This window comes from Pongo abelii, chromosome 20 (genome assembly GCF_028885655.2).
Source record: "Pongo abelii isolate AG06213 chromosome 20, NHGRI_mPonAbe1-v2.0_pri, whole genome shotgun sequence".
In the NCBI taxonomy this organism is placed as follows: domain Eukaryota; kingdom Metazoa; phylum Chordata; class Mammalia; order Primates; family Hominidae; genus Pongo; species Pongo abelii.
This window is the reverse complement of record NC_072005.2, coordinates 4,413,591-4,435,252: the sequence shown is the minus strand read 5'-3', so window position 1 is coordinate 4,435,252 and position 21,662 is coordinate 4,413,591. Positions and strand designations below refer to the sequence as shown.

At 59.4% G+C, this 21,662-nt stretch overlaps 2 protein-coding genes across 7 annotated transcripts in view; one reads left to right on the top strand and one right to left on the bottom strand.

Annotated features, from left to right (window-relative positions):
- Window positions 1-3,562: 3,562 nt before the first annotated feature.
- Window positions 3,563-18,658, top strand: PLIN4 (perilipin 4). Of its 2 annotated transcripts, XM_054539397.2 has the most exons (7): window positions 3,563-3,798; window positions 4,320-4,464; window positions 5,342-5,403; window positions 8,261-11,816; window positions 13,275-13,462; window positions 17,285-17,371; window positions 17,447-18,658. In XM_054539397.2, exons 1-7 carry the CDS (start codon window positions 3,748-3,750, stop codon window positions 17,777-17,779), a joined length of 4,422 nt encoding a protein of 1,473 aa, XP_054395372.2. In that variant the 5' UTR covers window positions 3,563-3,747; the 3' UTR covers window positions 17,780-18,658. The 2 variants fall into 2 exon arrangements, with proteins under 2 accessions (XP_054395372.2, XP_054395373.2); XM_054539398.2 differs by lacking the exon at window positions 3,563-3,798 and having other exon boundaries at window positions 3,968-4,464.
- A 1,367-nt stretch (window positions 18,659-20,025) lies between these two features.
- HDGFL2 (HDGF like 2) overlaps window positions 20,026-21,662 on the bottom strand; it is a 31,038-nt gene continuing 29,401 nt past the window's right edge. For 3 of the 5 annotated variants that reach the window (XM_024237108.2, XM_024237106.2, XM_054539391.2), the window contains exons 15-16: window positions 20,920-21,046; window positions 20,026-20,328 (exon numbers count right to left, since the gene is read on the bottom strand). In XM_024237108.2, the coding sequence (XP_024092876.1) occupies window positions 20,229-20,328; window positions 20,920-21,046 (227 nt within the window). In that variant the 3' untranslated portion in view covers window positions 20,026-20,228. The remainder of the gene's footprint in view (window positions 20,329-20,919; window positions 21,047-21,662) is intronic. The other 2 variants (XM_024237110.2, XM_024237107.3) reach the window with 1 other exon arrangement.

The window sequence follows — 21,662 nt, the reverse complement described above, 5'->3', positions numbered from 1 at the left end:
GGCAGCTCTCTCTCCACCTCCTGGTCCTGCAGGAGCTGGTCTTGCTGTGGTCTTTCCAGCTGCACTGGCCAGGATGGGAAGACAGAGGCAGGGCAAGGGCCACGGGCTGGTCTCAGGGGTCCCTCCTGTCCTCTGACCACATTCCTGGCTGCTCTTCCAACTCCCCTGGGGCTGGGCGGGGTGTTGGGAAACCACAGCTTGGTTGGTATGGTGAGGTCAGGGTGGCCCCTGACTTTCCTGGGACATGGTCCAGAGGGGAGCTCTGGGATCTCCAACCACTTCCACCAGCCAAATCTACCTCCCTGCTCCTGTTCTGGAACCTCCCACAGGTCCCACTGCCCACAGACCAAACTCTTCACCTTCCAGCTTCCTCCTCCAGCCTGACCTGGATACTTTGCTCTCTTCCCATTGAAGTGAGCACATTCCCACCTCCGGGCCTTTGCTGAGGCTGTGCGGCCACCTGGAATACCCTTCCCACCCCCCATCCGTCCCTCGGACACATCTCATACATCCTCAAGGCCCAGCCTCAATGCCGCCGCCTCCTCCAGGAAGGCTTCCTGGACTCCATCCCAGCCAGATACTTCCCTTCTCCGGTCCTCCACAGGCCACCTTCTCAAGGTTTCTTGCCCTTTCCATCTTGACTTATAGCCACAGGCAGCCTTGCCCTCTCTTCCCACATGAGGCTGGGGGCTCCTGGCAGGGCCAGGCCTGTTGAGGATGATCAGAACAGCACACAGGGATAGGCATTTTGGCAGAGGGAACAGCTTAGGGAAAGGCATAGCAGTAGGGAAATCAGTTTCACTGGAGCAGAGGTGAGGAAAAGAGAATGGGTTCAGCTAAGCCCTGGGATTTTTCTTTTCCTTTCCTTTCCTCTCCTCTCCTCTCCTTTCCTTTCTTCTCCTTTCCTCTCCTTTCCTTTCCCTTCCTTTTCTTTTTCTTTGGGGGGCGGGGAAGGAGTCTCACTCTGTCACCCAGGCTGGAGCGCAGTGGTGCGATCTTGGCTCACTGCAACCTCCACCTCCCAGGTTCAAGTGATTCTCTTACCTCAGCCTCCCGAGTAGTTGGGATTACAGGCGTGCGCCACCACATACAGCTGATTTTTGTATTTTTAGTAGAGATAGGGTTTTGCCATGTTGGCCAGGCTGGTCTCGAACTCCTGACCTCAGGTGATCCACCTGCCTCGGCCTCCCAAGATGCTGGGATTACAGGCATGAGTCACCGTGCCTGGCCCATTAATTCATTTAATTTTTATTTAAAAATATTTTTTGGGCAGCCGGGCACGGTGGCTCATGCCTGTAATCCCAACACTTTGGGAGGCCGAGGCGGGTGGATCACGAGGTCAGGAGATCGAGACCATCCTGCCTAGCATAGTGAAACCCCGTCTCTACTAAAAATACAAAAAATTAGCCGGGTGTGGTGGCGAGTGCCTGTAGTCCCAGCTACTCGGGAGGCTGAGGCAGAATGGTGTGAACCCGGGAGGCAGAGGTTGCAGTGAGCCAAGATCGCACCACTGTACTCCAGCCTGGGCGACAGAGCGCGACCCCGCCTCAAAAGAAAAAAAAATTATATATATATATATATATTTTTTTTTTCTTTTGAGGCAGGGTCACGGGACATATAATTTTTTTTTTCTTTTGAGGCGGGATCGCGCTCTGTCGCCCAGGCTGGTCTCAAACTCCTGTGCTCAAGCCAATCCTCCTGCCTGGGTCTCCCTAAATGCTGGGATTACAGGGTGAGCCATGGCACCTGGCCTGAGGTATATATTTTTTAAAGGGAGAGGAGACCCAGGAAGGCCTCTTTGAGGAAGTGATGTTTGAGGAAAAATCTGGAAGGAGGTGAGGGGTGTGGGAAAGGGTGCTGGAGGCAAAAGCAACAACCCGCACGAAGGCCCTGAGGCAGGGTGTGCGCGGGGTTAAGCAGGCACAGTTACGTGTGTCTTTGAGGGACTCCTCTGTCCTGGCGTGTTATGGGAACAGTGAAAAGGCCCATGTGACTGGAGCAGAGTGAGGAGCAGAAGGAGGGGAAGGTGGGGAGCGGACGAGGCAGGTTATGCAGGGCCTAGTGGGCTGTAGGAAGGGGACTTGGGCTTTGACCCCGGGTTCCCACCCCAGGGAAGGTGGGAGCCATGGAGGGTGCTGGGCAGAGAAGCGGTAGGTCCTGGCTGGGATGTTTATGATCACTTTTTAATTTTTTCTCCCCACACACTGGGCTGTGGCCGCCCTTTGGGAAGGGGAGGGGCACCCAGAGCTCTCCCAGCCACCCTTGGGAAGCACTGGCTGGTAGGAGAGGTTGGGGGACACCCCCCCTTCTGTTCCCCCACTGTTTGGCAAACACAGTGTCGGCTCCAAGGAGACAGACGGCCTGGGAATCATCAGATCCTGGGGCTGGACCCTCCCTCCTCCCAGCCCAGTGCCCAGAGCCACCCATGGGGTCTGCCCTCTCACCCCCAATAACACAGGGCTAGGAATCCTATCTCAGGGTCAGGTAGGAGGGGGACACAGCCCAGGGTGGGCATCACGGCCATTCCTCTGCCCACCCACCCACAGACAGCCCAGCACATAGGCTGGGCTCAGCACGAAGGTTCCGGGTCTCGGTTTGAATCCCGTCCTCACCACTTCCTGGAACAGGACACCTCCTCCAGGGAGCCTCCCTGGGTTGGCCCAAGCCCCCCAGGCTGGGTTTCCACTCCTAGGGTGCCCCCAGCTTGGCTGGTGCTCCATCTTGGTCTGCGTTTTGGCCCAAGTCCCTTCCGGAGAGTGACGGGCTCCCCTCCACACTGAGGACAGCCCCTGCTCCTTGCCGAGACCCCAAGACCCCGCTTCTGCCTGGGTAACGCGAAAGTAGCATTTGTTCAATGCACAACCTCATCTCACAGAGGCTCACGATCACACAGAGGCTCACAATCACTCTCTGTGTTGCTCCATTGAGCCAAACGTGTATTAAGCACCAAATGTATGCCAGGCACTGTTCTGTGGGCGGAAGAGGGTGCCCTGTGGGAACCTGCGGGGAAGGTGTTCCAGGCAGAGGGCACAGCCCGTGTAGAGGCCCTAAGGCAGGACCGTGCCAGGTGCGCTGGAGGCATAGCGAGGAGGCCTGTGTGGCTGGGATGAAGCAAGCGAAGGAGGAAGCTTGGGGAGATGAGAGCAGAGAAGAAGCTGGACGTTACGGGACGTGGTGCGGAGTACGAGAGAGAAAACTGAGGCACAAAGATGGTAACCGGCCAAGGCATCCTGGCGCAGCAGGGATTTGAACTACACCCACCTCGTGGATGGAACTGGAGGCAGGACGGCACACAGGCAGTCCCTCAGGGGCCCGGGAGGGGAGCCCAGCTGACCTGTGAGCCACTCAGCCTGATGCAAGCTGTGGGCAGGGAACAGGGGAAAGGTGCTGGGCCTGGGCCCACGCTGGGCTGGGCAGGTGGCCACGTGACCATCCAGGCCACCTCCCCTGGGCCCATTGGCCGCCTGCCCCTGCTGGCTGGGCCTGCGCCTGCCCCGGACCCTATAAGGCCAGGGAGCTGAGGGCAGAGCCAGCTGCCAGCCAGGCCGGTCCGTCCTCCAGGGGACCCCGCGCAGTGCAGGTGAGCGGGGCCGCGTCTGCTTCAGTGACACCAGGGTGAGGCCAGGCCTGCAGGTGGGTGTCGGGGGCTGCTCAGGCTTTTGGTGGGGAGTGGGTGTGGGATGGGAGGCTGGGGAACCCCCATTCACGCGCCTTCTCTGCCCCCTTCCAGCTTCTCACGTTCTCACTATGTCTGCTCCGGACGAAGGGAGACAGGATCCCCCCAAACCGAAGGGCAAGGTAAAGAGAGGAAATGGGGGGCAGATTCTTGCTGGGGCCTGGAGATGCCCCAGAGCCGGAGAAGGTGAACTCCACAGTCCTGGGGTCTCGAGTCTAGACAGGTGCTTCCTTGGTGGGCTGGCAGGGGCGGTCTGGGAACCATGATACCCCTTCCTTTCTGACCCAAGCTGGAAGCGGGGCACCCACGCAGACCTCGACACCTTCCCCAGCGGGTGACCTTGGGCTGGCCTCAGCTCCGCCCCTCTCTGAGCCTCAGTTTCCCCATCTGTGCAGTGGGGATCCTAGAAGGAAAAGGTCTTTGGAGATCGGGTAGACGATCTTTTCCTCTGTGCTTGGGAGGCAGGCTGAGTCTGCCCATTGTCCAGGTGTGGAAACTGAGGCTGAGTGGCTGAAACACTTTCCCGAGGTCACCCGGGAGCAAGGGGCCGGGTCGGCATTGGGCTGATCGATCGATGCTTCCTCCGACCCGTCCCTGCCGAGGCTTGGCCCGCTCATCCTGCACACCCCCCGCCCCCATGCAGACCCTGGGCAGCTTCTTTGGGTCCCTGCCTGGCTTCAGCTCTGCCCGGAACCTGATGGCCAATGCGCATAGCTCGGCGAGAGCCCGGCCGGCCGCTGATCCCACAGGAGTGCCTGCTGCCGAGGCTGCTCAACCACAGGCTCAGGGTGAGTGGCCGGCCCAGCTGGGGGCGTCGGGGGACTCTACACATGGACCTGGGAGAAGGAGCTCCCCGGGCAGGGACTTCCAGCCATTTGGGGAGCCCTCCATATTTGTCTGTGTGCTCTCATCAGACACTAGGACATCTTGTGGCAGATGGGGAAACTGAGGCATAAATATGGGGGGTGAGTGGCCAAAGGTGGCTTTCAACCCAGCCTGTCTCCCTGCAATGCCCCCCATTCAGTCCCTCGGCCGTTCCCCCACCCTGCACCCCGTTTATGATGCACCATGGCCCAGGCTGGGTGCTCTGCCCATCTGAGCTCATCAGAGTGAGATCCAGACTCCCAGGGAGGAGCAACAGCTCCCCTGGGGTCACACAGCCCAGGGGCTCCCCAGCCTCCTGTGGCTCAGCTTGGGCGATCAGGGACGGTGACAGGGAACCCACGGTTGGGGCGGCTGCCTGAGCTGGGCCTCCCTCTGGGCCCAGAGCCCCAGGCAGCTGACTTCTGCTCCACATACCTTGGCCTGGCGATAGGCAGCAGGCAGCTGCAGCGGGGGCGGGGCGGGCAGGGCAAGGGGCTGCTCCCCCATCCCAGGCTATGTGAACCCCCGGACTCAGGGTGGGTGTCCAGCACCCAGCAGAGGAAGTTCCATGGAGCCCTGCCTCAGCGAACAGTGGCCCTAGGCTTGGGGGGAGCCCCCAGCGGGGTTGGGGGGTGACCAGGTCTGGCTGGTAGCCGTGGATGTCACCTCTTGCTGTCCCTGGCGGGGTAGCTGAAGTATTCCTGACCTTTCAGGCTGTGCCTGGCTATTGCACAATGGGCAGCTGGGTAGATGGTTCTAACTGCATCCCTCGCCCTCCCTGACCGGCCCCCGTCCCCACAGTGGCTGCCCACCCAGAGCAGACGGCCCCATGGACGGAGAAGGAGCTGCAACCTTCGGAAAAGGTGAGAGGATGTGCAGGGCGCAGGGTCTGATGTGGCAGGAGCCCTGGGGGTGCCCCCTCCTGGGACATTTCAGTTCCTGCTATCTGGGGGGCTGCTGTGGGCCTGAAGGAAGGCAGACAGCCTGGGGATCCCAGGCGGAGCTTCCCCTCTGAGCCTCTATTTCCACATCTGTGAAATGGGTGCAGTGCTACCCCACTCTAATCACGTAAGTTTCCAGTCTACACAGGGCTGTGCCTGGCAAGATGAGACCAAAGCGACAGCAGCGTAAGCACTTTATTTCTTATACTTTTATTTTTTGAGATGCAGTTTCGCTGTTTCACCCAGGCTGGAATGCAGTGGCACGATCTCAGCTCACTGCAACCTCTGCCTCCCAGGTTCAAGCGATTCTCCTGCCTCAACCTCCTGAGTAGCTGGGACTACAAGTGCTCACCACCATGCCCAGCTAATTTTTGTGTTTTTAGTAGAGACGGGGTTTCACCATGTTGGTCAGGCTGGTCTCAAACTCCTGACCTCAGGTGATCCACCCACCTCAGCCTCCCAAAGTGCTGGGATTACAGGCATTAGCCACGGTGCCTGGCAAGAGGATCTGTTTTAATCAGCATTTTCCAGACGAGGATATTAGCTCAGAAGAGGGCATGTGGCTTGCCTAAGGCCACACAGCAAGTGTCGGGGGCAGGAGAGGGTAAAAAGCTGGGACTTGAACCTGGGTCTCTCCAACTACAGAGCCCAAGGTGCCCACCTGAGCCAAAGCTGTGGGGAGATGGGTTCTGATAATACAATTTCAGGGCTTCTCAACCTCAGTACTGTGGATATTTGGGGTTGGATCATTCTCTGGGGTGGGGCCATCCTGGGCACTGCAGGGTGCCGAGCACCATCCCTGGTCTCCACCCACTCCATGCCAGGAGCCTCCCCAAGTTGTGACAACTACAGATGTCTCCAGACATCACCCAGTGCCCCCTGGGGGCAGAATCACCCAGTTGAAAACTACTGAATTAAAATAGCACCTTGGCTGGGCACGGTGGTTCACGCCTATAATCCCAACACTTTGGGAGGCTGAGGCAGGCGGATCAATTGAGCTCAGGAGTTTGAGACCAGCCTGGCCAACATGGTGAAACCTCATCTCTACTAAAAATACAAAAATTAGCTGGGCATGGTGGTGCACGCCTGTAATCTCAGCTACTCAGGAGGCTGAGGCAGAAAAATTGCTTGAACCCAGGAGGCGGAGACTGCAGTGAGCCGAGATCTCGCCACTGCACTCCAGCCTGGGTGACAGAGTGAGACTCTGTCTCAAAAAACAAACAAAAACAGCACCTCACAGGTACACCTGAGTGTTAGAACTCCTAGGTCATCATCACCTTCATTCTTGTGTTTATTTATTTATTTATTTATTTTTGAGACAGAGTCTCGCTCTGTCACCCAGGCTGGAGTGCAATGGCACGATCTCGGCTCACTGCAACCTCCGCCTCCTGGGTTCAAGCGATTCTCCTGCCTCAGCCTGCAGAGTAGCTGGGATTACAGGTGCCTGCCACCATGCCTGGCTAATTTTTGTATTTTTAGTAGAGACAGAGTTTCACCATATTGGTCAGGCTGGTCTTGAACTCTTGACCCCAGGTGATCCACCTGCCTCGGCCTCCCAAAGTGCTGGGATTACAGGCATGAGTCACCGCGCCCGGCCTGTTTTTATTTTTTTAAAGATGGGGTCTCACCGTTGCCCAGGTTGCTCTTAAACTTGTGGGCTCAAGCAATCCTCCCGCCTTAGCCACCCATAGTGCTGGGATTACAGGCGTGAGCCACTGTGCCCAGCCTGAATATATTATTATTATTATTACTATTATTTGAGATGGAGTCTCGCTCTTTCACCCAAGCTGGAGTGCAGTGGCGCGATCTTGGATCACTGCAAGCTCCGCCTTCCCGGGTTCACGCCATTCTCCTGCCTCAGCCCCCCGAGTAGCTGGGATTACAGGCCCCCGCCACCACGCCCGGCTAATTTTTTGTATTTTTTAGTAGAGACAGGGTTTCACTGTGTTAGCCAGGATGGTATCGATCTCCTGACCTCATGATCCGCCTGCCTCGGCCTCCCCAAGTGCTGGGATTACAGGCATATATTATTATTTTTGAGACAGAATCTCATTCTGTTGCCCAGGCTGGAGTACAGTGGTATGATCATATCTCACGACTGCCTCAACCTCCTGGGCTCAAGCAATCCTCCCACCTCAGTCTCCCAAGTAGCTGGGACTACAGGTGTGCCCCCCGCCCAGCCAACTGTTAAAATTTTGTAGAGACTGGGTCTTGTTTGGTTGCCCAGGTTGATCTTAAACTCCTGGGCTCAAGTGATCCTCCCACTTTGGCCTCCCAGCATGCTAGGATTGCAGGCATCGGCCATCACACCCAGCCTGGATATAATGATTTTAATAAGCAATTTGGTCTCCCTGGTGTCACTAGACACCAGGCTCAACATTTGCCATGAATGGAGAATAAGCAAGAGGAACAGAAACGTAACTGTAGGACCTGCGCTGAGTCCAGGCCTGGGGACCTTGGCTGAGTCCGAGTCTGGGACGTGCTGTCATGGACGAAGCCTGCCTGCAGCCGGGAAAGGGGTGCGTGAGAATGGAAGAGGCTGGCGCTGCGAGCTCATGAGGACTTCATCCCGGAGAGCCAGGGTGCCACGCCATAGCCCGATGAGTGTCTGGCTGACTGGGGTCGGGGTGAGGAGGAAGCAGCTCGCTTTTTGAGGAGGTGGGGCCTCTGGGTGCCTGCAGTTCCTTGCCCCAAAGCACACTAAGGGGCTGGGCTGGCGGATATTGGGGTGGAGTACGCCTCTCAGTCCTTCTCTCGATCCACCTGTGTCCTTTCTCAGGAGATGGCGTCTGGGGCCAAAGACCTGGTGTGTTCCAAGATGTCCAGGGCCAAGGATGCCGCGTCCTCCGGGGTGGCCAGCATGGTGGACACGGCTAAGGGAGTGGTCCAGGGAGGCCTGGACACCACTCGGTCTGCACTCACGGGCACCAAGGAGGCGGTGTCCAGTGGGGTCACAGGAGCCATGGACATGGCTAAGGGGGCCGTCCAAGGGGGTCTGGAAACCTCAAAGGCTGTCCTCACCGGCACCAAGGACACAGTGTCCACTGGGCTCACGGGGGCAGTGAATGTGGCCAAAGGGACCGTACAGGCCGGTGTGGACACCGCCAAGACTGTGCTGACCGGCACCAAAGACACAGTGACTACTGGGGTCATGGGGGCAGTGAACTTGGCCAAAGGGACTGTCCAGACTGGCGTGGAAACCTCCAAGGCTGTGCTGACCGGCACCAAAGATGCTGTGTCCACTGGGCTTACAGGGGCTGTGAATGTGGCCAGAGGAACCATTCAGACCGGTGTGGACACCAGTAAGACTGTCCTAACAGGTACCAAGGACACTGTCTGTAGTGGGGTGACCGGTGCCATGAACGTGGCCAAAGGAACCATCCAGACCGGCATGGATACCACCAAGACTGTCCTAACCGGTACCAAGGATACTGTCTGCAGTGGGGTGACCGGTGCCATGAACTTGGCCAAAGGGGCTGTCCAGGGGGGCCTGGATACCACAAAGTCTGTGGTCATGGGTACGAAAGACACGGTGTCCACTGGGCTCACAGGGGCAGCGAATGTGGCCAAGGGGGCCGTGCAAACTGGGCTGAACACAACCCAAAATATCGCAACAGGTACAAAGGATACCGTCTGTAGTGGGATAACTGGTGCCATGAACTTGGCCAGAGGAACCATCCAGACAGGCATGGACACCACCAAGACTGTTCTAACAGGTACCAAGGACACTGTCTGCAGTGGGGTGACCGGTGCCATGAATGTGGCCAAAGGGGCCGTCCAGGGGGGCCTGGACACTACAAAGTCTGTCCTGACTGGCACTAAAGACGCTGTGTCCACGGGAGTCACCGGGGCAGTGAACGTGGCCAAAGGGACCATCCAGACCGGCGTGGACACCAGTAAGACTGTCCTAACCGGCACCAAGGACACCGTCTGCAGTGGGGTGACCAGTGCTGTGAACGTGGCCAAAGGGGCCGTCCAGGGGGGCCTGGACACTACCAAGTCTGTGGTCATAGGTACAAAAGACACAGTGTCGACTGGGCTCACAGGGGCAGCGAATGTGGCCAAGGGGGCCGTCCAGACGGGTGTAGACACAGCCAAGACCGTGCTGACCGGCACTAAGGACACAGTGACTACTGGGCTCATGGGGGCAGTGAATGTTGCCAAAGGGACCGTCCAGACAGGCATGGACACCACCAAGACTGTGCTGACCGGTACCAAGGACACCGTCTGCAGTGGAGTCACCGGTGCCATGAACGTGGCCAAGGGGGCTGTGCAAACTGGGCTGAAAACGACCCAAAATATCGCGACAGGTACAAAGAACACCCTTGGCAGTGGGGTGACCAGTGCTGTGAACGTGGCCAAAGGGGCTGCCCAGACAGGTGTAGACACGGCCAAGACCGTGCTGACCGGCACCAAGGACACAGTCACTACTGGGCTCATGGGGGCAGTGAATGTTGCCAAAGGGACCGTCCAGACAGGCGTGGACACCACCAAGATTGTGCTGACCGGTACCAAGGACACCGTCTGCAGTGGGGTGACCGGTGCCATGAACGTGGCCAAAGGGGCCGTCCAGGGGGGCCTGGACACTACGAAGTCTGTCCTGACTGGCACTAAAGACACCGTGTCCACTGGGCTCACAGGGGCTGTGAACTTGGCCAAAGGGACTGTCCAGACCGGCGTGGATACTACCAAGACTGTGCTGACCGGTACCAAGGACACCGTCTGCAGTGGGGTGACCGGTGCTGCAAATGTGGCCAAAGGGGCCGTCCAGGGGGGCCTGGACACTACAAAGTCTGTCTTAACTGGCACTAAAGACACCGTGTCCACTGGGCTCACAGGGGCTGTGAAGTTGGCCAAAGGGACTGTCCAGACCGGCATGGACACTACCAAGACTGTCCTAACTGGCACCAAGGACACCGTCTGCAGTGGAGTGACTGGTGCCGTGAACGTGGCCAAAGGGGCCGTCAAGGGGGGCCTGGACACTACCAAGTCTGTGGTCATGGGTACGAAAGACACAGTGTCCACCGGGCTCACGGGGGCAGCGAATGTGGCCAAGGGGGCCGTCCAGACGGGTGTAGACACAGCCAAGACTGTGCTGACTGGCACTAAGGACACAGTGACTACTGGGCTCCTGGGGGCAGTGAATGTTGCCAAAGGGACCATCCAGACCGGCGTGGACACCACCAAGACTGTGCTGACCGGCACCAAGGACACCGTCTGCAGTGGGGTAACCGGTGCCACAAACGTGGCCAAGGGGGCCGTCCAGGGGAGCCTGGACACTACGAAGTCTGTCCTGACTGGCACTAAAGACACCGTGTCCACTGGGCTCACAGGGGCTGTGAAGATGGCCAAAGGGACTGTCCAGACTGGCGTGGACACCACCAAGACTGTCCTAACCGGTACCAAGGACACCGTCTGCAGTGGGGTGACCGGTGCTGCAAATGTGGCCAAAGGGGCCGTCCAGGGGGGCCTGGACACTACAAAGTCTGTCTTAACTGGCACTAAAGACACCGTGTCCACTGGGCTCACAGGGGCTGTGAAGATGGCCAAAGGGACTGTCCAGACCGGCATGGACACCACCAAGACTGTCCTAACCGGTACCAAGGACACCGTCTGCAGTGGAGTCACTGGTGCCGTGAACGTGGCCAAAGGGACCGTCCAGACAGGTGTGGACACAGCCAAGACGGTGCTGAGTGGCACTAAGGATGCAGTGACTACTGGAGTCATGAGGTCAGTGAATGTGGCCAAAGGAACCGTGCAGACTGGAGTGGACACCTCCAAGGCTGTGCTTATGGGTACCAAGGACACTGTCTGCAGTGGGGTTACCGGTGCCATGAGCATGGCCAAAGGCGCTGTCCAGGGGGGCCTGGACACCACCAAGACAGTGCTGACCGGAACCCAAGACGCAGTGTCCGCTGGGCTCATGGGGTCGGGGAACGTGGCGACAGGGGCCATCCACACTGGCCTCAGCACCTTCCAGAATTGGTTACCTAGTACCCAGGCCACCTCCTGGGGTGGACTCACCAGTTCCAGGACCACAGACAATGGTGGGGAGCAGACTGCCCTGAGCCCCCGAGAGGCCCCGTTCTCTGGCGTCTCCAGGCCCCCAGATGTGTTCAGTGTAGGCCCAGAGCCTGCCTGGGAAGCCGCAGCCACTACCAAGGGCCTTGCAACTGACGTGGCGACGTTCACCCAAGGGGCCGCCCCACGCAGGGAGGACACGGGGCCCTTGGCCACCACACATGGCCCCGAAGAAGCCCCACGTTTGGCATTGCTGCGGAATGAGTTGGAGGGGCTGGGGGACATCTTCCACCCCATGAATGCAGAGGAGCAAGGTGAGGGGATGCCTGGGTTCATGGGTCCCTGAGGCAGGCACAGCTGCTAGCGGGCCCTTGACTTTTTTTTGAGACAGTCTCGCTCTGTAACCCAGGCTGGAGTGCAGTGGCATGATCTCGGCTCACTGCAAGCTCCGCCTCCTGAGTTCACGCCATCCTCCTGCCTCAGCCTCCCGAACAGCTGGGACTACAGGCGCCCGCCACCACGCCTGGCTAATTTTTTGTATTTTTAGTAGAGACAGGGTTTCACCGTGTTAGCCAGGATGGTCTCGATCCCTTGACCTCGTGATCCGCCCTCCTCAGCTTCCCAAGTACTGAGATTGCAGGCGTGAGCCACCGTGCCCAGCTGGGCCCTTGACTTTTTTTTTTTTTTAAAAGTATGTATTTGGTTTGTTTCAGATGGGGGTCTCTCTATGTTGCCCAGGCTGGTCTCAAGCTCCTGGGCTCAAACGATCCTCCTGCCTCAGCCTCCCAAAGTGTTGGGATTACACGTGAGAGCACCCGGCCCTTTTTCATTTTTTTAGACAAGGTCTTGCTCTGTCACCCACATTGTAGTGCAGTGGTGCGTTCACAGCTCACTACAGCCTCAATCTCTTGGGCTCAAGTGATCCTCCTGTTCCAGCCTCTCAAATAGCTAGGACCACCATGCCCAGCTATGTATTTTTTTGTATTTTTTTTGTGTCTCTCTATGTTGCCCAGGCTGGTCTCAAACTCCTGGGTTCAAGTGATCTTCCAGCCTCAGCCTCCCAAAGTGCTGGGATTACAGGCATAAGCCACCACATCCAGCTTCATTTGACTTTTATTTTTACTTATTTATTTTTGAGGCAGAGTCTCGCTCGTCACCCAGGCTGGAGTGCAGTGGCAGTGTCAGCACACTGCAACCTCCGCACTTCCTGGGTTCAAGCGATTCTCCTGCTCAGCCTCCCGAGTAGCTGCGATTATAGGCACCTGCCACCACACTCGGCTAATTATTATTATTTTGTATTTTTAGTAGAGATAAGGTTTCACCATGTTGGCCAGGCTGGTCTCAAACTCCTGATCCCAGGTGATCCACCCGCCTTGGCCTCCCAATGTGCTGTGATTATGGGCGTGAGCCACTGCGCCTGGCCTTACTTAACTTACCCAGGCTGGAGTGCAGTGGCGCCATCTCGGCTCACTGCAAGCTCCACTTCCCGGGTTCACACCATTCTCCTGCCTCAGCCTCCCGAGTAGCTGGGACTAAAGGCGCCCGCCACCACGCGCAGCTAATTTTTTGTATTTTTAGTAGAGACGGGGTTTCAGTGTGTTAGCCAGGATGGTCTCGATCTCCTGACCTCGTGATCCGCCCACCTCGGCCTCCCAAAGTGCTGGGATTACAGGCGTAAGCCACCGCGCCCAGCCCTCACTTAACTTTTATAAAGCCCAAGCCCTGACGCCCTGAGGGGCTTCCGGGACTGAGCAGTGCACCTTCCTTTCCAGCTCAGCTGGCTGCCTCCCAGCCCGGGCCAAAGGTGCTGTCGGCGGAACAGGGGAGCTATTTTGTTCGTTTAGGTGACCTGGGTCCCAGCTTCCGCCAGCGGGCATTTGAACACGCGGTGAGCCACCTGCAGCATGGCCAGTTCCAAGCCAGGGACACTCTGGCCCAGCTCCACGACTGCTTCAGGCTGGTAAGAGCTTCCCCCTGCTGCTGCCCCATCCCCAGGGCACTTCTTAGAACCCCTGCCCAGGACTCACCCAGCTGTAGATACTGACTGAGCGCCTAGGAGATGATGCCGTCAGTGTCACCGATGGTCATGGGTCTGTACTCATGGGGCTTGCCTCCCAGCAAGGGGGATGGAACTCGATCAGATCCTTAAAGACAGGGGGTAGGCCGGGCGCAGTGGCTCACACCTGTAACCCCAGCGATTTGGGAGGCCAAGGCGGGTGGATCACTTGAGGTCAGGAGTTCGAGACCAGCCTGACCAACACAGAGAAACCCCATCTCTACTAAAAATACAAAAATTGGCCGGGAGTGGTGGCAGGCACCTGTAATCCCACCTACTTGGGAGGCTGAGGCAGGAGAATCACTTGAACCCGGGAGGCAGAGGTTGCAGTGAGCCAAGATTGTGCCACTGCACTCCAGCCTGGGCGACAGAGCAAGACTCTGTCTCAAAAAAATAGACGGTGGGGACACAAAGACAGCAAAACCATCTGTGTGCAGAGGAGGATGTGGGCTGGGTAGGAAGGCCATCCCTCTGGGACCTGTGCTGACCGATGGGGAGACAGCTGTGCAAAGCCCCCGAAAGCACGGACAGGACAGCAAGCTACCGGGGAGCAAGCTGGGTATGTTCGGGGAGCGGAAAGGCGGTGCTGTGGCTGGGGAAAGTGAAGCTGGGGATGGGATCCAGGGAGCCCACAGGGCCTGGGGTTGCAACGCACGCAGGAAAGGACCCAATGTAACATGACTCGGATGCATCCAGGGGTCACGCACCCTGGCCAGAGTTGTCCACCCCTCCCACTGGCCCCGCTCTTTTCCTCTGGCCTAGGTTCTCCCCTTTGGACGTTGGGGCCGGATCATTCTCTGGGGTGGGGTCATCCTGGTCCCTGCAGGGAGCTGAGCAGCGTCCCTGGCCTCCAGTCTCCCCCTCCCCAGTCCTGAAGGCCAACATTTTCTTTAGAAGCTGTTGTGCGTCCCGGGAGGCAGAATCTCACAGGACTGCTCTATGGTTTTGTGTTTTTGAGACAGTGAGACAGGGTCTTGCTCTGCCACCCAGGCTGGACTACAGTGGCTTGATCATGACCCACTGCAGCTTCAACCTACTGGGGTCAAGAGATCCTCCCACCTCAGCCTCCCAAGCAGCTGGACAACTGGCATGCACCACCACGCCCAGCTAATATTTGTTGTTGTTGTTATATTTTTAGTAGAGATTAGATTTTGCTATGTTGCCCAGGCTGGTCTTAAACTCCTGGGTTCAAGTGATCCTCCTGCCTCAGCCTCTGGGTGCGCACTACCAAACCTGGTTAAATTTTTTGTCGAGATGGGGCCTCCCTATGTAACCCAGGCTGGTCTTGCGCTTCTGGGCTCCAGCGATTCTCTTGCCTTGGCTTCCCAAAGTGCTGGGATGACAGGCGTGAGCCACCGTGCCCAGCAGTCACAGGTTTTACATGTTGGTGGACAGCAGTCCTACCCCGGCGGGCTGTGAGAACCTCGAGATGCCGCCCTCGGTCAGGATTCCTGGCATGCAGCCCAGGCCACTGTGTTTTCAATCAACATCCGGGGTCTGTGACAAGCCTCAGTTTGAGGGTCTAACCCAGGGTTCTCAGTGCAGATGACCTGCCCCCAGGGGACACTAGTCCATGTCTGGGGACATTTGTGGTTGTCACAACCGGGGGAAGCCCCCGGTGGGGAGAGAGTGGAGGCCAGGGACGCTGCTCAGCACCCTGCAGTGCCCAGGGTGGCCCCACCCCAGAGAACCATCCGGCTCCAGCGTCCACAGTGCCGAGGGCAAGTCTGTCCTAGGGACCCTCGGGACCCCTCACGTCACTGTGGCCACCCCCAGGTGCACAGTCGCTGCTATGCCTCTGGCACGCGGTACAATGGCGCAGTTGGAAGGCGTTCCTGTAAACGCCACGGAGAAATGAAGGAACGGGCCCACCCTCGCGGCGCGCTGCAAGCAGCTGATCACAAAGCATTTTCCCACCTTTGAATCCTCACAGCAAAGCAGCCTGGGCGAGAACTCGGCCCAGACGCTTTTCAGAAGGGGAGGAGGCCACAGGCAGAGAAGAGCTTTGCTCAGGGCCACACGCGAAGGATGCTGGGCTGGGAAATGGGATGTGGTGTGTGACTCATCATGCCTCACTTGTTCCTTTCAGTGCTACTGAAGGCCTTGAATATCCAGGCCTGCCCTCGAGTTGGGGAGGGGGGGCGCCATCGTTGGGGAAGACAATTCACAGATGAATATATAGGGCGTTGCATTGGATGATGCTTGGAAAATGGAACATGTACCAGGATAAGGAAGTAGCTGTGCTGGGGCTGGTCACCCTGAAGAGGGGACACTTGAAGTCAGGTCTAAAGGACAGAGAGGGAGTGCGTCAGAATGGGCAGGAGTGTGATCTGAGTAGAGGGCACGGCCCGTGCAAAGGCCCTGGGGCAGGACTGTCCCGGCGTGTTGGAGGAACAGGAAGGAGGCCTGGGAGGCTGGAGCCAAGTCAGGAGGGGACGGGGCAGGTTGGGCCGGACCTGGGCTTCGACCCCAAGGGAGTTGGGAGCCCTGGAGGGCTCTGGGCAGAGCGGCCTGATCCAAAGTGGGTTTCATTTAAAAGGATCGCTCTGATGGGGAGTTCAGGCCACTGGGCGGGGGCGGGGGCAAGGGCCAGAGGCGGAGACAGTGGGACGTAAACCCAGGCAAGTGCTGCTGGGCCTCAGGAGTCACGCTGTGGTGGTGAGAAGTAGCTGGGCTCTGGGTGTTTCGAAGTCAGAGCTGCCCGGGTCTGATGTGGGAGGTGAGAGAAGACCCCAAGAGACCCCTGAGGCTTGTAACCTGAGCAGACAAGGAGAGCAGGGGGGAGCTGAGGGGAGGCTGCACGGGTTGCAGAGCGGATATTAGGAGTCTGGGCTTGGACAGGGTGAGGGGAGATGCCTGGTGGGCACTGAGGGGACGCGTTTGCATACGCAGCTGGCTTCAGGTCTGCAGCACTGGCATGGCGAGGGCTGGGAGGGCGACAGCAGTCTGGAATCAATATTTTGACAGCGTGCCGCATCCCCACCAGCCATTGAGATGATGAGGAAGACAGGGCCCTGTGGACTGGGTGGCAGGGCATGGGTGCCACGTGCTGGGGACACAGCAACAACGAGGACAGAGTCCTGAGCGTTCCCCCACCAGGGGCGGATAAACACCAAGTCAATGAACACCAAAGCCGCGCGCTGTGCCCCCGAGGAGAGGGGCAGATGTGACAGGAGGGACTGGGGCTGCCACACCACGGGCCGGGAAGGTCTCACCAAGGGTCACCTGGAGCTGAGGCTGAACGCGGGCCTTGTGAAGGGCCCAGGAAGCAGGCTGTGGGCTGTGGGCAGTGTGTGCAAAGGCCCTGGGGTAGGAGCCTGCTGGAGTGGCCGGAGGGCAGAACGGAGCCAGTGTGGCCTCAGTGGAGACAGCAGTGGGGTGCCATGGGAGATGAGGCCAGAGGTGTCCCAGGGGCCAGCCCACCAAGGCCATGGTGAGGAGCTGGGTTTTATCTTAAGGGCACTGGGCAGCCACAGGTTTAGGGGTGAGGAGTGACATGACCCCACAGACACTGTTATGTGCACCCCCTGATGACCTCATGGGGAAGTTGGAACTATTGCCTCTTTCTGCAAGACAACACGCCCACTGTGATACAACTGACTTGGAACTCGTGGCCTTTCTCCCAGGACTGTGAATGTGCCCAGGTCCCTGGGGGAAGGGGAGGTGGGGGTTGTGAAAGGTCATTTGCCAAGAAGCCATCATTTCCCCACTGTACTCTCTCTCCAGATTGAAAAGGCACAGCAGGCTACTGAAGGGCAGCCGTGTCTGGACCAGGGCTCAGGTGCCAGTGTGGAGGACGCTGCTGTCCAGGAGGTGGGTCTGGCACAGGGCTAGGATCCCCCAACCCTGCCCATGGGTCTCCACTCACCTTGCGCATTCCTCCCACAGGAGCGGGATGCCGGGGTTCTGTCCAGGGTCTGCGGCCTTCTCCGGCAGCTGCACACGGCCTACAGTGGCCTGGCCTCCAGCCTCCAGGGCCTGCCCGCCGAGCTCCAGCAGCCGGTGGGGCGGGCGCGGCACAGCCTCTGTGCGCTCTATGGCATCGTGGCCTCGGCCGGCTCTGTGGAGGAGCTGCCTGCAGATCGGCTGGTGCAGAGCCGCGAGGGTGTGCACCAGGCGTGGCAGGGGTTAGAGCAGCTGCTGGAGGGCCTACAGCACAACCCCCCGCTCAGCTGGCTGGTAGGGCCCTTCACCTTGCCCCCTGGCGGGCAGCAGCTGTAGGAGCCTGCAGGCCCAGCGTGGAGTCGCCCTGCTCTGCCCAGGGAGGAGCTGCCTCAGAACCTTCTCCCCGCCCCCAAACCTGGATCAGTTCCCTAAAGCCCTAGACCTTTGGGGCTGCAGCTGGCTGAGCACCGAGGGGCTGTGGAGGCAGTGACCTTCTGAACTGAGCCACCCCACGCCCTGCTCCGGGCCTGCCTGCACCTCCCACCTCCTCCCCAGCGCTGCCTGCCCCTCTCAGAGCCTGGGGTCACTCAGACCGCCAGCCAAGAGCCTTCCCTTGAAGTCCCCAAGCGAGCACTGCAATTAGGAAAGAGAAAAAGCAGCGTACCCAGCCTGGAAGGGCATCCGTTTGCCCGGCTAGCAACCCTTTTATATCTAGCAGGGCTCTTCCAGTCCTGCAGCATGGGCCCCCAGCTATCAGCAGTACAGGCAGTGCTGTGGCATCCCAGGCTCCGGGCAGCTCCGTCCTCATGCTGAAAGTGGGTCTCTGGCCTTAGCACACCTTGAGGGTCTTAAGAACCACATTCCCTCATAGTAGAAGGTACTAGAAAATGTGACACTGCCATCATCATCCCAAGGCAGGCTGCTACTGCCTTTGCTGACCCCCGGGGTGGCTTCACGGTGGGGACAAAGCTGCCAGGAGCCACAGCAGCCACAGCTGGGGCTTTGCACCAGCCTGGCTTGAGACTGCGTAGTTTGCAGGGGGTGGGGGGGTGCAAAAACAAGCAAACAGGCTGCTTCTGCCTCCAGCCGCCCACCACAGGCCTGTCCCGGGCACCTGGGGCTCTGAGGCCCCTGGGGAGGCTGGGCCCAGCGGCTGCCCCTGGAGAACACAGACAAAGGACCTCCCCGCAGGGGAACTGTGCCCTATGGAGGGATCAGACAGGGCTGGGAACAGCCACAGAGGCTGCGTGCCTGTGAAACAGCCCCTCCTCCGCCGCACACTCCCCCTGGGTCCTCAGGCCCACCCAAGTGCCGGGCTGCAGAGGAACCGGGGCTGGGGAGGCTGCAGGCATCAGAGACACTGGCGGCAGCGGACCCACCCGCCAGGCAAGGCCGCCTGGACCCCGTGCTCTCAGGCTGGCCCAGGTCGTGGAGGCTGGCAGGCTCAGGTCGGGTGTGAGAAGTGCCGTGGCTGCACTCAGTCCAGCGGGGAGGAGCCGTTCAGCCCGGCCTCCCCAGGAAGCCATATCCCCACTCGCCCGGTAAGAGAACCTTGCTGTCCCCTTTCCATGCTCTCCTAGGACACGAGCCCAGCAACCCCAGACCCAGGGGGAGGAAGGGTGGAGGGGCTGCTGGCCCCCGGGGGTCACCGTGCGCACCAGGGGCCGTGAGGGGCCGGGGCATTCAGCTCAGCTCTGAAACAGGGAAGCTGGCCCGGCAGGGACAGCCTCAGGTGACGGGCCGTGAGAGGGGACGGGTCCGGAGCCTTCCCGAGCCTTCTCCTCTGCCCGACACCCATGGCCATCGGAGGCTAGGATGCCAGACACAGCCATTTGCAGAAATCAGGCACAGTGACTGCAGCTCACGTCCAGCCAACCAAGCATGCGGCTGCAGCTCAGGAAGTCCCTTCCCGCCACACCACAGCCTAATTCTTACTGGGACGGAGGCAACTCGGCTACGCTGGGCAGGAAGACAAACACGAGACGCCACTGTGGAATGAGCAACTTCGGAGCACGGGGTGACTTGCTAGGGACCGTGCCCACGTGACAGTCCCTTATGCAGAGGAGGAAAGAGAAGCCCCGAGTGGGAGGGCAACCTGTCCAAAGTCACACGGTGCATGGGTGACAGAGCTGGGGTGAGTCGAGGCTGGCCCCTGAGGCCCATGTTCCTTGAACGCTGGAGACTACTGTCAGCTAGCAGTGGCCCTCAGGGAAGGCCTGGTCTCCACCCTCCCAGCCTAGCCTCGGGGGCCCTCGCCCTCCCCACATCTGACCTGCTCACCTGCCTGGACCCTGGGCTGCCAGATGCGGAAAGCATCAAACCCCCCAGCCTCGTGGGTGAGGGGCGGGGCGCAGGCAGCACCGCTTAGATGCCCTGGTTTGTCCCTCTTGTCTCTTCCTGCCCAGCTCTCCCGCCACCGGCCTTTCAGGGTTGGGCTGGGCCCAGAGTGCCTTTTAGTCGCTTCTTACGGTGGCCCGATGGCTCAACCCAGTCCCAAACAGGCCCAGTGATGCTGCCGACTGCTCCCCAGCTCAGGCCCCCACTGCATGAGCACTGCTAGAAAACCAAGCCAATAAAAGTGATTTCTTTTTTCATTAAAAAACCCTTTATAGTCATTTCATGTTGGTTGGAAATCACAGAAATTAGGCAGAAAAAAAAAAACCCAAGGGAACAAATACAAACAGCACAGCGTTCCCCACAGTTCTCCGCTCTGCTCTCCCGTGAGCTGGGGAAGGAGAGGGGCAGCCTGAGCTCGGGCCGGGGGCTGGGCCTGGCTGCCCGCGGCTCAGCTCTCCTCGTCCAGGGCCTCCGAGTCCCCCCGTGCCCTCTCGCGCTCCTGCCGGTCGCTCCCGGGCCTGTCCAGGTCGGGACCCTCCCGTAGGCTGCTGGTGGGAACAGCAAAGGCGGTGTGAGGATGCCCTCCCGCCCCTGCCCTGCCTGTAGGGCGGTTGGGTGGGACGGGCACCGAGGAGTGTACCCCCGTTGTGGCACCTGAGGCTCGAGTGCCGCCCTCCTATCTGCCTGTCTTCTGCCACTAGAGACCACAACCATCTCCAGGGTCCCCAGGCTGGCACCAGCCAGGCCTAGCACAAGGCAGCTGCTGGGTAAGCAAGTGGCTCCACTGAGCCTTGTACCAGACAGCAGCCCACAGTGATGGGCGCTGGCACTGTCAGATGGCCGGGTGCCTGTGCTCAGGGCCTACCTGGGCCACCCTGGAGGCTCAGCAAGAAGCCACCTTCCCAGGAGGCCGGGGGCAGGCAGCTCAAAGCCCTGGAGCTGCCTCTGTGGGGGCCGCCGGAAGGAAGTGCCAGCCAGCGGGGTCCTGGGGTCAGCTGTGTGGGTGGGAGGCCCGAGTGGGGACAACATCCCTGGGACCCTTCCCAGAGGGACTGGCACAGGACGAGCGGCTCGGACACAGGGTGCACATCACACCGCTGCCGCTCAGGAGGCCAAACCCCACAGCCCGGGACACTCACTCGTGCAGGTCTTCAGAGGAGCCACACCTTGGCCCCTCCTCCGAGTCCCGACCCTCCTCGTGCTCCTTGTCCTCTGCGCTCTCCCCTTTCTGCGACGTGGCCTCGCCATTCACCGGGGCTGAGAGATCTGGGTGGGACGGAGGGGTCACAGGACACTGCTGGGCTCCAGCGGGGAACCCCAGAACCCTTCCCTGTCAAGGACTGGACCAGGGGCCAAGCTGAGCCATGGGTGACGCATGCCCATCCACATGGACCCCGGCACCTGCCGTCCAGTCTGGAAGGTCCTGACACAGGATCCTGCAGCCAGCCCCAGCCCCAGCCACAGTGGCCTGGAGAACTGGGGGCCCAGGAAATGAGGGAACATGGGCAGCCCTGAGAAAAGCCCACAGCAGCCTGGGAAAGACAAATGAAGATGAGGTCGGGCACGGGGGCTCACAATCCCAGCACATGGGAGGCCGAGACGTGAGGCTCACTTGAGCCCAGGAGTTCAAGACCAGCCTGAGCAACATGCCAGCAACCCTGTCTCTACAAAACATACAAAAATTAGCAGGTCCTGGCCGGGCGCGGTGGCTCACGCCTGTAATCCCAGCACTTTGGGAGGCCGAGAAGGGCAGATCATGAGGTCCAGAGATTGAGACCATCCTGGATAACACAGTGAAACCCCGTCTCTACTAAAAAATACAAAATATTAGCCGGGCGTGGTGGTGGGTGCCTGTAGTCCCAGCTCCTCGGGAGGCTGAGGC